The sequence below is a fragment of the Mobula birostris genome, chromosome 31 (assembly GCF_030028105.1).
Source record: "Mobula birostris isolate sMobBir1 chromosome 31, sMobBir1.hap1, whole genome shotgun sequence".
In the NCBI taxonomy this organism is placed as follows: Eukaryota; Metazoa; Chordata; class Chondrichthyes; order Myliobatiformes; family Myliobatidae; genus Mobula; species Mobula birostris.
Window position 1 is genome coordinate 6,218,850 of NC_092400.1, and position 15,087 is coordinate 6,233,936.

The following is a 15,087-nucleotide window of genomic DNA, read 5'->3' on the forward strand; positions in this document are numbered from 1 at the left end:
ATTTAGGTTTACTATTTAAATATTGCCCTCATCCCATCACCAGTCACGTTTCATCTTAGCTGGGCACCACCTCCTCAGTTTTGAAATAGATCTTCCCAGCTTCGCCATTCCCACTTGGTGGGAAGGGAAGGAATTAAGGTTTTTTAAGACCGTTTTACCAGAAACAACTGTGGAAGCAGAATTCTTAACCAATTGAAGAGAAACAACTGTGTTGGAAGAGCGGAGAAATGCTAGTGAACAGCTCTTAAAGAGATTCAGCACAGTGTGGTAATTCTATCGGTGGCTTATATTGAAACTTCAGGTGTCAGGGGAAATCAAAATGAATCATTACCCAGGGGAAAGGAAACAAAACTGCAACTTACTCCACCTGTGCAACTCTCACAAAATACTGGAGGAACTCAGCAGGTCTATGGAGAGGAAGCTGATGAGTCAGGCCAAGACTCTTCATCAGGACTGGAAAGGAAGGGGGAAGAAGCCAGGATAAAATGGTGTGGAGAGGGGAAGGAGTACAAACTAGAAAGTAATAGATGAAAGCAGGTGAGGGGGAAGGGATGTGCACCAACTTGGGTATTCAACCAGTGTGCAAAAGACATCAAACTGTGCAAATACAAAAAGAAAGGAATAATAATAATTAAACAACAGGAATTCTGCAGATGCTGCAAATTCAAGCAACACACATCAAAGTTACTGGTGAACGCAGAAGGCCAGGCAGCATCTCTAGGAAGAGGTACAGTCGGTGTTTCAGGCCAAGACCCTTCGTCTAGTCCTGACGAGGGGTCTCGGCCTGAAACGTCGACTGTACCTCTTCCTAGAGATGCTGCCTGGCCTGCTGCATTCACCAGCAACTTTGATGTGTGTTGCAATAATAATAATTAGTTTAGATTAGATTATGAGGACGTGCAGTCCTCTTTTATTGTCATTTAGTAATGCATGCATTAAGAAATGATACAATGTTTTTCCAGAATGATATCACAGAAACAAATGAGAAACCGACTTAAAAATGAACAAAAACCACATAATTATAACATATAGTTACAACAGCGCAAAGCAATACCATAATTTGATAAGAAAAGACCATGGCACGGTAAAAGTCTCAAAGTCTCTCGAAAGTCCCATCATCTCACGCAGACGGTGAACCTCCAGCGCTGCCGACTTGCCGATGCAGCATCCTGGAAGCATCCGACCACAGTCCGACTCCGCGTCCGTCCGAAAACTTCGAGCCTCCGACCAGCTCTCTGACACCGAGCACTGAACACCACCTCTGCCGAGCACTTTGATCCCGGCCCCGGCAACAGGCAATAGGCAAAGCCGAGGATTTGGGGCCTTCCCCTCCGGAGATTCTCGATCGCACAGTAGCAGCGGCAACGAAGCAAGCATTTCAGAAGTTTCTCCAGGTGTTCCTCTGTGCTTCTCATGGCTGTCTCCATTAAATCAGGATTGTGCATGGCCCCCTAGTTAACACATATCGATATTCATTTGGAACGGCCACGCGCACTGCTTCGCGCTGCCATCTTCTCCTCCCTCCTCAATAAATAGATAAGCAATAGATATTGAGAACATGAGATGAAGAGTCCTTGTCCCCATAGGTTGCGGGGATATATCAATGATAGGGTAAGTGAAGTTAAGTGAGGTAATCCCCTTTGGTTCAAGAGCCTGATAGTTGAGGGTAATAACTGTTCCTGACCTGGCGGTGTGAGTCCTGAGGCTCCAGTACTGAGGCAGTAGTGAAAAGAGACCATGCCCTGAGTGGTGGGGTTCCTGGTGATGGATACAGCTCTTCGGTGACAGTGTCCCTTCTCTTATCCGCACTTGCCCATCAGCTCCCTCTGGTGCTCTTCCCTTTCTTCCATAGTGCACTGTTCTCATCTCTTTACCTCTCACCCTCTCCCTCACCTGCTTTCCTCTATCCTCAGCCAACTTGTACTCTTCCCCTCCCCCCACCTTCTCGTTCTCGCCTCTGCCTCCTTCCTGCCCAGTCCTGATGAAGTGTTTCGGCCTGAGACGTCGACTGTGTATTCCCTTCCACAGATGCTGCTTGACTTGCTGAGTTCCTCTTGCATTTTGTGTGCATGTGTGTGTTGCTCACAATTCCCAGCATCTGCAGTAACTATTCTGTTTGGATGTCTCCATGATAACTTGTCCCATGTAAAGAAAAACATGACAATCATTGCAGATAATTGCCTGCTCACCACTTCTAGTGGCAGGCTTCGTGAGCTACACGTGCTCACCAGTGCCACTGATTGGCTTAGAATACATGCAAGGGCTAAATAGTCCCAGAGGCATTGAGTGTAGAACCAGGCCCTTCAACTCAACGGGTCCATGATGACCAAGATTCAATCTAAGCTGGTCTCATTGGCCAACAATTGGCTCATATTCATCTAAGCCTTTCGGCACCGTGTACTTTCCCAGCTATTTTTCAACTATTGTTAATGAAGCTGCTGCAACCACTTCCTCTGATATTGTATTCTCTATATGGACCAACATCTGAGTGAAAAGGTTTCCCCTTGGGTTCCTATTAAGTTTCTCTCCTCACACTTTATGCCTGTGTTCTCTGGTTCCTGATCCACCAGCCTGAGGAAATCGGGAAATAGAGGCATAGATTTAAGATCAATCAATTCATTGCAGCGTGGTCTCTGTCCAACCCCGTCTTGGTGAGCCGAGGGCAGATTAAATTGTTTGTGTTGATGTTTGAAGCGTTAGTAGGAGAAAGGAGCAGGGGTGGGTTTTCCAGCCGGAAAGCCTACTCTGGCATTCATGAAAATCATTACTGACCTTTACAACAGCATCACTTTCCAACAGCACAACCATAACATCTGCGTTCCTCGATATCCAAAAATCTATTGATGTTTGTTTTGAATGAACCAATAACTAAGCCTCCACAACTCTCAGATGAGAGAATTCTAATCATTAACCAACTTCTGCCTGAAGAAATTTCTTCTTGCTTCGATATTCAGTGGTTTCTTTTTATAATGAGACTCTCAGCTAGGAGAAACATTTTCCCTCGCGTTCACCCTGTTGAGCCCTGTAATGATTCTGTGAGTTTCAAAAAGATCATCACTCACTCTCCTAATCTTTAGAGACTACAGGCTGAGCTTATTCAATTTGGAGAATACGATCTGAAGAAAGAAACCATGAGGACTCGAGATTGAGAATAATTCCATGATCCAAATTGATATTTGATGTTTCTGTCTTCCATATGTACTTCAGTTCTAATTGAACTGTAGAGTGCAGAATTAGCCTGCACAGGTAGGTAGGATCAACTCTTCACCTACTGCGTGCATTAAGCCAGCTGAGGTTGCCCTTGGGCTAAAGGGGGGAAACAGTGCCCTGTCCTTCCTCCTTCCTCATCACAAGCTGGTGAGACAGCTGTGAGATGCTGTTGCATGTATGAACACAGAATGAGCCCACAGTTTGGCTCCTGTAGCGGATTAGCTTGCTTTATGCAAAGCAGAAAGAAAAATATGTTTTGTGTAGCATGTAAAGTCATTCCAAATACTGCAGGCAACAGAACACTTTTGAAGTACAGTACAGACACTGTTGTAACTTGTGCACAGTTAGATCTTGTCCATAGCAACCTGCTCAGTACTTAGTGATGTTAACCAGAGGAGAAACAGGGGAGAATTGCTCTTCCTTTCACTAGAGTGATATGGGATTATGTCCAGGTGTGATGATAGACGGGACCTCAGCTGAACATCTCATCCAAGAAATAGATGCTCCAACAGTACAACTCTCTGCTGATTCTGCCCTTGCATCCGAACTCAAGGTTTGTCCTCCCAGCTTGGTATTGTTACTTGAACCAGAACCTATTGGCTTTGTGCAAGTGTCCTACAGAGACTGCAGTTTCTTGTGGAAACAAAAGTTCTCAGGAAGGGGAAATGGAGAGAAGGTGGGGACAGGGAGGAATGAAATGGGAAGCTAGAATGGGTCTTCCACTTTAAGCTAGCACAATTAACCACGGTGGCCACAATTCGGCCAGTTTCATTAGACTGTCCTAATTAGGTTTATAAGGAGGATAAATAAAGAGATAACTAGTTTCAGTCATATTCAAGTGTTGGAAGCTAGGTAAGCATCTTGAATCCAAATTCAGGTGGTCTGCAGCTCAACGAGTCACACCCCCACCCACCCATCCCCATTTCAATGCTATTTACCTGTTCTGGTCTTAAGTGAAGCAATAACATTTACACATGGAATTTAAACCATAGAACAGTACAGCATAGGAAGGGGTGCTTCAGTCTAGGATATTGTGCCATATTATTTATGCTAATGACACCTAATTGCTTCTGCCTGCACAAGGCAGAAGTGAGATATCCTCTACTATGGTGTTTTGAAGAAGCCACATGTGAAGCTGATTTGATATGTTGTGATTATCCTTAGTGCCGGGCTACCTAGGCTGCTTTAAGGACAATGGTGACCCTCCGCCACTATCGGGCAGCAGTGAGACATCCAACAAGCTGACCATCCAGACCTGTATTAAGTTTTGCAGGAGTAAGAGGTTTAAGGTAAAGGACGATAGATTTACTCATTGACACAGTTTTGAATGGATTGTTGAAGTGAAATGTGGAAAAATGTTTAAAACTGAATAAAAAGCCAAGATGATCATTGACAGAGAAGAGATAAACCCAGTGCCCAATCCCCGTGGATTTCTTATCAGAGCAGAGCTCATCTGAATCTCATGGGGCCTAAAGTGAAGTAGTTGGTGGAGAATGGAGAAGGGGAGATGAACACTTTGGAAAGTCGGGTGGATGAGTGATGATAGAGGGTGAGGGTGAGGATGCTGGGGGAGGTGGAGGAGGGTGGGAGAGGGTGGGGCTAATTGTGGAGTGTGGGAGGTGGAGAGAGAGTAGAGGGAGTGGGAGAGGGTGAAGGATGTGGGTGGTGGGTGAGGGAGGGGGTAGGAGAGGGTGGATGATGGGTGGAGGGTGTGGGAGGATATGGGATTGGTGGTGGGTGAGGGGGGCAGAGGGAGGGTGTGGAGGGTGGAGGGTGAGGGGTGGGTGGGGAGAGTGTTGGATGTGGGAGGGAGTGGGAGAAGGGGATGAGTGGGGAAAGGGTGGAAGAGGAGAATGGGAGAGGGGGATGGATGGGGACAGTGTCAATCAGACCAGAAATTCTGATACTTCCAACAGTAATCCAATGGTGACAAGAGTGTCTCAGATTGGTGCAAAATGCAATTACCCTATCAATTTTAGTAGAATGAATGTGTTAGATTATAGTTCCAATTTAATAAGATTGAAAATTAATGCTTTAAGGTACTTCATTAAATTAATGAGGTTACAGTCATGAAATGAAAGCCACCTCATAATGAAGACAGATGTGATTCTTTTTAATGGTGAATGTTTGGATTGTGGTTGTCCCTGGAGCATTCAGACAGATGCATTGCTATTCTCGATGACATCTGTGCTTTCGGATGAAGATGGCACAGTGTGTAAGACAGGGCAACTTTAGTTTTAACTAGTTTACTTTTACCAGGTAGCTCCACAGAGAGATGGTTTATCAGTTTATGCCAGCCTTCTCACAAATATCCCTTTACATAACTTCCCCTGGTATTCCAGCTCTGGTCCCAGGGAACGCAGAGAAGAGGGAGTCGAGAGAAATGAAGAACATAGAGAGAAGCGGCTTTGGCTCATTTGGTCCAGACCCACTAAGATGCCCATCTAAGTTAGTGCTATTTGCCTACGTTTGGCCCAGACCCTCTAAACCAGGAGTTTCTGACCTCTTTAAGCCATGGACTCTTGCCATTAACTGAGAAGTCCTTGGATCCCAGGTTCGATAGCCCTGCTCTAAACCTTTCCTATCCATGCACAGAGATAAAGAAAAAGCATGAGACAGAAGCAATTCTAAAGAAGATTTACATTGACAATGATGAATTGCGTGTCATCTAGCTGCATCTCTGTATAAAATAGCCCGGCTCTTTTGCATAAATTGATTACAGCTGTTTTGCTTTATTATCACTTTCAATTTGTTGAAGCTTGCTGGCATGGAGTCTGGCTATGCATGTTTCTGTGGGAATGATGCTGATTACTGGAGACACGGAGAAGCAAACAGCACCGAATGTAACCATGTATGCTTTGGTGATCACACTCAGCCCTGCGGAGGGGACGGCAGGATAAACATCTTTGATGGTGAGTGCCAAACCCAAGGTTCTCCTCCTTCCCTTTCTCACGTGGTCCACTCTTCTCTCCTATCAGGTTCCTGCTTCTTCTTCAGCTCATTACCTTTTCCACCTATCAGCTCCCAGCTTCTCACTTCATCCCCCCTCTCTCCCACCAACTTCTTCCCCCTCACCTGGTCCACGTTGCAGATCAAACTTGCCTACAATGATTGTGTCCAGACTTCCTGCTTAGGGAAAGCAGATAACGTAATCAAGAACCCCTCATACCTCAGTCATTCTCCCTTCTCACCGCCCCCCAATATAACCAAAGATACAAGAACTCAAGAGCTGAAACCACCATGCTCAAGGGCAGCTTTCACCTCGCTTTTAGCAGACTCTTGAAGTGACCTTTCATATGTTGAAAGATGAATCCTTGATCTCCTAATCTACCTTGTCCTGGTTCTTGCACTTTATATCTAAAGACAAGAGACTCTGCAGATGCTGAAAATCCAGAGTAACATACGCAAAATGCTGGAGGAACTCAGCAGGTCAGGCAGCATCTATAGAGAGCATGAGATCAGTACTCGTCTCGGCCCGAAATGTGGACTGTTTATTCCTCTCCATACATGCTGCCTGACCTGCTGGGTTCCTCCAGTTATTTTATTTCTCTACCTGTAATCTATATTCTGCACTCTGCTTTCTTTTCACCACCTTGATGTACATACGTATGGAATAATCTACCTGGATGACAAGCAAAACAAAAACTTTCCTTTATATCTCGGTAAATGTGACATTAATAAACCAACAAACCAAACTCGAGGCGACTGTGTCTGCTGCTTTGTAAATCTTCGACTTTTCATCACTTTTCATCACAGCCTTGCCTTCAGTTGCTTTGGGCTATGGGTTGTGGACTTCAGCCACTGTGCTCCTCTGTATCTATACCCTCTTCTCAGCCCCTTTAAGATCTCCCAAAACCTGCTCTTTTGATACAACTGCAGTACGTCATCACACATTCAAATATTTTGATACAGCACTCAGTGTAAAATTATGTTTCTATAATGGTGCTGTGAAAAACCAGGAAATTTCACTGCAATAAAATGCTATGTAAGAGCAGAGTGTTGTTGTTACTACTGAACCCTCCAGAGATCACCGTTTCCAACATGTCCTCCCTGTCAACATTGCCCCATAATGGTAGCGGAGATGCCATCTCCCAGTGTTTGGGAAATGGCCAGCACGACCAGTTGTGCCAAAATCAACCATGGCTCCTCAGTTCAAAGGCACATCCAGCTGTAGTGTGAAGGAAAGACTTGCTGTGTGGGAAAGAGCTTCAATTTCCTTGTTTAACTATGATTCATTTTCTCTTCTGAGGTGTGTCTTTTTTTTTTACACACACTACAGGAAGAGATTTGAATTTGAATTCTGTCAGGAAATTTGGGAAAACATTCCTAATGAGTTGTTGGATATCTTAGGACATAGAACTTTTTTTTGGGCGATTTATTCTCCTTGAGGGGAAAGCACAACTGAAAGATTTAAAGATTAACATTGGCTTTATTTGTCACATACATCAGAACATACAGTGAAATGCATCATTTGCATCAACGACTGACATTGTCCAAGGATGTGCTGTGAGCAACCTACAAGTGTAGCCATGCTTCCAGTGCCAAGGTACTGTAGCATGCCTACATCTTACCAAGCCTAACCTGTACATCTTTGGAATGTGGGAGGAAACTGGAATCAACCCACGCAATGACGGGGGAAACGCACCAAGTCCTTACTGACAGTGGTGTGAATTGAATGATCTAGGCTTTGTTTTGTTTTTGAGTGCTTTACGCAGGCTGAGGTAGGTGACTTCCTGCTGCACAATCCTCTTGATCATGGTGATCCCTTGGTACTTGCTTTAGTCTCTCGGGTATTCCTTGATCACAGGTACTATTTGCTGGTGTCTCAAGCATTGCTTGTGTTCCAATAGTCAGTCCCTGTTCCTTGGGTCCTGTTTATTGCTACATTTCCCTGGCTCCATGGCACAATTGACTTCCCCCATTTCCCTGGACAGCACATTATTACCTTGCCTGAGCTTCATAGTTGATGCTCTTTGATGACTGACCTCTTCACATGATTCTTCATTGGGAGCACGCCACGATTCCATTGGTCCCCCCTTGCCCTGGTTCTATGAGCACTGCTCATTGGCCTTTCACCTTGGTTCCATGAGCGTTGTTCATTGGTCCGTTGTCTTGGTTACATGTGCACTACCCATTGGTCACTTGCCCTGGTTCAATGTACGCTGCCCATTTTCTGCTGCTTTCTTTTGGTTTCACGTGGTACTGAGCACAACTGATTTGTGAACTGTGACTGTGGCCACCAGCAGGATGCTTAGCCGTGCGAGACCTTGCCCTTAGCCAGTGTGCACATCCATCCCATTTCTCAGAAGGGATAACACACGCGAAACGCTGGAGGAACTCAGCAGGTCAGGCAGTATCCATGGAAAGGAATAAAGAGGGAATAAAAAAGAATTCCTACAGGGGCATTATTGAGAGCATCCTGACTGGCTGTATCACTGCCTGGTATGGGAACTGTACTTCGCTCAATTGCAGTACTCCACAGAGAGTTCTGCAAACAGCCTGGTGCATCTGTGAATGTGAACTTCCCAGAATTCAGGACATTTATAGCAACAGGCACGTAAAAAGGGCCCGAAGGATCACTGGGGACCTGAGTCACCCCAACTCCAAACTGTTCCAGCTGCTACTATCTGGGAAATGGTACCGCAGCATAAAAGCCAGGCCCAGCAGGCTCCAGGACAGCTTCTTCCACCAGGCCATCAGACTGATTGTATTGCTATTGTATTTCTAAGCTATATTGACTGTTCTGTTGTAAATCTTATTGTACATACTATTTATTACAAATTACTATAATTTGCACATTGCACATTCAAACGGAGATGTAATATAAAGATTTTTATTCCTCCTGTATGTGAAGGATGTAAGAAATAAAGTCATTTCAGTTCAATTCAATTCAAGAGTCGATGATTTGGGCTGAGATCCTTGAGTCCTGATGAAGGATTTCCAGCATCTGCAGAATCTCCTGTGTGCCAGATGTTATCACTGGTTAAGACTGGCTTCGTTATTTCTTAAAGCATTGCTTCACTGTCAAGCATTGAGAAGCTTCTATTTAATGTATGAACTACACGGGAAAAACTAAAACATACATTTGGGAGTGCAGTGTTATGTGTTTTACTGGAACGGGGTTGCACGAGGACATACCCGATCAAATCTTTTCCATGGACGGCTTCCAGACCGTTCGGGCTGGCCGGAAGTGCACTGAGAGCGGTAAGCGTAAAGGAGTTGGGTGCTTACTGTTCTGGTTAACAACGGATGGTGCAATCCGGGGCATATTACCATCGAGGAACGTGTTTGTAGACCAGATATTGAACTGTATTCGGCCGTATTCCACCGAGATACAACACTGGGTGTCACGAGAGGTTGTTCCTGCCTGTGGCCATCGAACGTGCAGCTCCTCCCGTGGAGGGTCAGACACCCTGAGCCAATAGACTGGTCCTGGACTCATTTCCATCTGGTATAGTTTGCATTTTGTTGTTGTGATTGTTTGTGGTTTTTGTATTGCTATATTTATGCTCTATTCTTGGTTGGTGCAGCTGTAACGAAACCCAATTTCCCTTGGGATCAATAAAGTATATCTATCTATCTATCTTTGGTGCTGGTGAAGCTAGCATTGGGCGCACTGGCCGGTTTTGGCACCAAAGCACAATGGAATAAAAAAAGAAAATCATGCGTGTTAACATCTGAAAAATAGAGCAAGAGGTGGAATGCTTACAAGCCTTTAAAATTGCAAATGACTGAATGGTAATAGAAATCTTACCTGGTGGAACATGCTGCTTTCCAGTTTCAGATGTAGACTAGCCTTCTGTGCACTGTCTGGGCGTATCCAGGCCGTCCTTCAAAGCTTTTCTCAGTCTATCCTTGGCTCACGAAGGCTGTCACCTCCCCGCACCAAAAAATGAAGAGAAGATCCAGCCCTTGCTGCTTTCAATTATCTGCCCTTGCCACACCAAAACACGGAGCTGAGCATTTCAAGAATTAAGTACGAAGGAGATCCATTGCCAAGTTAAATGTGGCAAGAATACCTGGGAACAATTATAAGCCATTATTCCAGTAACAATGTATAGATGATGTCATACACCACACCAAAAATTGTTGCCTGCAAGTCACTCCACGCTATATGCTTTTTTATAGCATAAGCCGGAGATTTTATGACTCAGCTTTGAGTCTGTTTTCTATTGCAAGTTGCACAAGTTACGCATCTTAATGTGAGCCATCAGCACTGATGCACGATAATGTTTCTGTAAGTGGGGGTCCAATGTTGTTGAGGACACTTTGCTGCACCCTTACTCAGTCATGTCTTGTCAATCTGAGAGCAGGATGCAATGTTTTTACTTAATGCTCATACACACTGCACATAATCTGCATGTACTGGGATGTGGAAAATGATCCCATTACAAGCACATAGTGATGAGATCAGTCTTTCCAAGACCAGGTATTGAGCAGTTACAAAATGGAGCTTCCTCTGAGCTCTCTGAGTGACGGTTAACCATTGACCCGAAGTCGAGCCCCATCAATGTCTTAAGCATGCTAGACACTTTCCTATAGTTTCTTCAGAAGCCAATGGCTTAATTCAAACCAAATTCTTCTACTGCCTTCAAAAAATATGGCAAAATGAAATTGCAATGTTTGATGGAGATATCCTAAGTTTGTATTTTATTCCCTGTTTCATTTGAATGAATCCCCCCCAATTTTTATATTTTTTAAGCTTGCTATTTATAAACTTCTCTTGACATAAATCAGTAAGAGTTGAATTTGTCCTTTCATTCACAATTTTTATTGACCACCTGTTCCCTCTATTTTGCAGCAATGATTGGGGCCTGTGGCGGGAATTACTCCATGGATGCCGGCATCATTTACTCCCCTGATTTCCCTGACAACTACGCCAGTGGCAGAGTGTGTTACTGGACCATTCAAGTGCCGGGTGCTTCTCTCATCCGATTTGACTTTGCCTTGTTTGACATCAGGGACTCGAGTGACATGGTGGAGTTTCTGGACGGCCATAGCCACCATGTTCTCGCCAGGTTCGATGGGAGGAACCGGCCAAACGACAGCCTGAATGTGTCGGCCAGCTTTGTGATCTTGTACTTTTACTCCGACCGGGTGAACCAAGCTGAAGGATTTGCTGTCTTGTACAAAGGTAGGCAAGGTGCCTGGTTAGGTTTACTGCCTTCATGGTTTACTGATACCTTTGAAACCAAGCATCAACTCTGCACTAATGTGGGCAAGAAATCGATGATTTAAAAACAACCCTTTCAGAGACACAGTATTTGTTATTACATCAGTAAGACTGTGGTTTTCACATACCGATGCTATCTCCGAAAATAGGCAGAACGTTCTGTGGGATTCTCAGGGTAATTATGTGTTTTCTTTCTTTTCCCTGTCGAGGATAAAGCTTTTGGAACAATAGTAACTGGAAAACTTAGGTAACACACATAAAAGTTGCTGGTGAACGCAGCAGGCCAGGCAGCATCTATAGGAAGAGGTACAGTCGATGTTTCAGGCCGAGACCCTTCGTCAGGACTAACTGAAAGAAGAGCTAGTAAGAGATTTGAAAAGTCTTGCTTTTTAGCAACACACATGAATACGTGCGTGCACACATGCACACACAAACACGCATGCACACACGTACACCGACACGCACACACCTACTGAGTCACTCTTGCAGTCAATCCCTTGTGCCACACTTACATGTCCCACCCTGGACATGATCCACACGTTCACACATAACATCCACGCAGAAGCAGACAGCTTTATTCACAACTTTATCTCAATCTTGTGGGCCTGCTTTGGTTAAAAATAAAATGAGGTGTAGCTTATTTTCATTGTCCTGCCATTGAAGTGTTGTCAATTCAGCCAGGTAAGGTACTTCCGTTGAAACTGACGCTTTTTCAATGTCATCAAATTATTGACGCAATGAGTTCCTGACAAGCAGAGTGAGTTTCTAGCTTCTGTATACTTAGCAACTTCTTTGCTTTTATTTTGTTTACTATAAAGAAATAATTCGTGACTTGCTATGACGAAGTGCCTTTAAATGATTTATCTGCATGGACGATCTCTGCCAGGGTTTGCCAGTTGTATTGTCTTTGCGAAAGGCAATTCCCCCCATCTGAGGTCCAATTGCATCCAAAGTCATTATAACTGGATTAAAATCTTCTAACATGGGGAGGGGAAACTTGTAAGGGAATTATCATTAAACACCTAACAGGATATTTCCCTGCTACCTTCCTTCTCTCTGTCACAGTAGCTCCCTGTGCAGTATACACTGGACTGTGTTAGAAGCTAGAATTGCATTGTGGATGGTTGAACCCTCACAATGGTTCTGGGTGCTCCCTGCATGTGGAGCCGGACCAAAGGCACAGCTCTTCTAACTGCATGAGCACAAGCAGGGGCAGTCATTGGGGGCATTTGTTCCCTCACCTCTGCTGAGCTTTCATTGATCCCTACCTCATGCTTGAGCACAGTCCTCCAAGCTCCACCATCCCCTCGCCCTCGAGCTTAACCAAGCCAGCTGCCTTTATTTGCGAATGTAATGGGAATGTGCTCTCTGCTTCCACTGTGCTGCTGTAACCTTAGTGATTGTACAGTATGAGTATACTGGGTTTAATTTAGAGATACAGCATGGTACAGGCCCTTCAGCCCAATAAACCTGTACTACCCAATTACACCCATGTGACCAATTAACCCACTAACCCGCACGTCTTTGGAATGTGGGAGGAAGCTGAAGGAAACTCATTCAGTCACGGGGAGAATGTTCAAACTCTTCACAGGCAGTGGTGGGAATTGAACCTGGATCCTGGGTGTAGTGGCAGCATTACGCTAACTATTACACCACTGCGCCGCCCCATTCTTCTGCTACTTTCTGTTTTGTCTCTTTGTGACGTCACCGGGGATGTTTCACACTGAATATCTGCTTTAACCAAAACACTGAAGCCATGACTGTAATTGCCTGTTACTGAGGTATGACAGCAGGGGGGGAGTGGAGACATGTCCTGATCACACACGGCACTGAATAAATGTGGTGTGAAGGCCTACGTCCATGTTGTATGTACACATACATGGAGAGCCCAGTCTAGACATTAAAGTGTAATACACGTGTCGTTTCATACTTCACCGGGATCTGACCTGGACAGTTAAAAGTGGCATGTCGCAAAGATAATGCTACAGTTGTTATGGGGGATTTCAACATGCAGGTAGACTAGAAGAATCAGGTTGGTGCTGGATCCTAAGAAAGGGAGTTTGTGGAGTCCCTCCGAGATGGATTCTTAGAATAGCTTGTACTGGAGCCTACCAGAGAGAAGGCAATTCTAGATTTAGTGTTGTACAATGAACCGGATTTGATCAGGGACCTCGAGGTAAAGGAGCCATTAGGAGGTAGAGACCATAATATGATAAGTTTTAATCTACAAATTGAGAGGGAGAAGGGAAAATCGGAAGTGTCAGTATTACAGCTAAACAAAGGGAACTATGGAGCTATGAGGGAGGAGCTGGCCAAAGTTCAATGGAAAAATACCCTAGCAGGGATGACAATGGAACAACCATGGTCAATGGCAGGTATTTCTGGGAATAATGCAGAAGATGCAGGATCAGTTCATTTCAAAGAGGAAGAAAGATCCTAAAGGGAGTAAGGGAAGGCCATGGCTAACAAGGGAGGTAATGGACAGTATAAAAATAAAAGAGAAGTATAACATAGCAGTGACGAGTGGGAAGCAGGAGGATTCTGAAACTTTTAAAGGGCAACAGAAGATAACTAAAAAGCCATACGCGGAGAAAAAATGAGGTACGAAGATAAGCTAGCCAAGAATTTAAAGGAAGATAGTAAAAGCTTCTTTAGGTATGAGAAAAGGAAGAAAAAATAGTGAAGACCAAAGTTGGGCCCTTGAAGACAGAAACGGGTGAATTTATTATGGGGATAATGGCAGATGAGTTGAACAGGTACTTTGGATCTGTCTTCACTAGGGAAGACACAAACAATCTCCCAGATATAATAGTGGCCAAAGGACCTAGGGTAATGGATGAACTGAAGGAATTTATATTAGGCAGGAAATGGTGTTGGATAGATTCCAGAAAATTAGTCAAGCACGATTTCCCCTTCATAAATCCATGCTGACTCGGACCTATCCTGTTACTGCTATCCAAATGTGTCGTAATTTCATCTTTTAAAATTGACTCCAGCATCTTTCCCACCACTGACGTCAGGCTAAACAGTCTATAATTCCCTGTTTTCTCTCTCCCTCCTTTCTTGAAAAGTGGGACAACATTAGCCACCCTCCAATCCACAGGAACTGATCCTAAATCTATAGATTGTTGGGTCTGAAGGCTGATAAGTCCCCAGGACCTGATGGTCTGCATCCCAGGGTACTTAAGGAGGTGGCTTTAGAAATCGTGGACGCATTGGTAATCATTTTCCAATGTTCTATAGATTTAGGATCAGTTCCTGTGGATTGGAGGGTGGCTAATGTTGTCCCACTTTTCAAGAAAGGAGGGAAAGAGAAAACAGGGAACTATAGACTGTTTAGCCTGACATCAGTGGTGGGAAAGATGCTGGAGTCAATTATAAAAGATGAAATTACGACACATTTGGATAGCAGTAACAGGATAGGTCTGAGTCAGCATGGATTTATGAAGGGGAAATCGTGCTTGACTAATTTTCTGGAATTTTTTGAGGATGTAACTATGAAAATGGACGAGGGTGAGCCAGTGGATGTAGTGTACCTGGACTTTCAGAAAGCCTTTGATAAAGTCCCAAATAGGAGATTAGTGGGCAAAATTAGGGCACATGGTATTGGGGGCAGAGTACTGACATGGATTGAAAATTGGCTGGCTGACAGAAAACAAAGAATAGCAATTAACAGGTCCCTCTCAGAATGGCAGGCGGTGACC

The 15,087-nt window shown here is 44.4% G+C and overlaps 1 protein-coding gene across 3 annotated transcripts in view; it reads left to right on the top strand.

Annotated features, from left to right (window-relative positions):
• The window catches only part of kremen1 (kringle containing transmembrane protein 1), a 225,732-nt gene that overhangs the window by 145,041 nt on the left and 65,604 nt on the right, over positions 1 to 15,087 (top strand). For all 3 annotated transcript variants that reach the window (XM_072247519.1, XM_072247520.1, XM_072247518.1), the window contains 3 exons: positions 4,375 to 4,499; positions 5,969 to 6,122; positions 11,012 to 11,344. In XM_072247519.1, the coding sequence (XP_072103620.1) occupies positions 4,375 to 4,499; positions 5,969 to 6,122; positions 11,012 to 11,344 (612 nt within the window). The remainder of the gene's footprint in view (positions 1 to 4,374; positions 4,500 to 5,968; positions 6,123 to 11,011; positions 11,345 to 15,087) is intronic.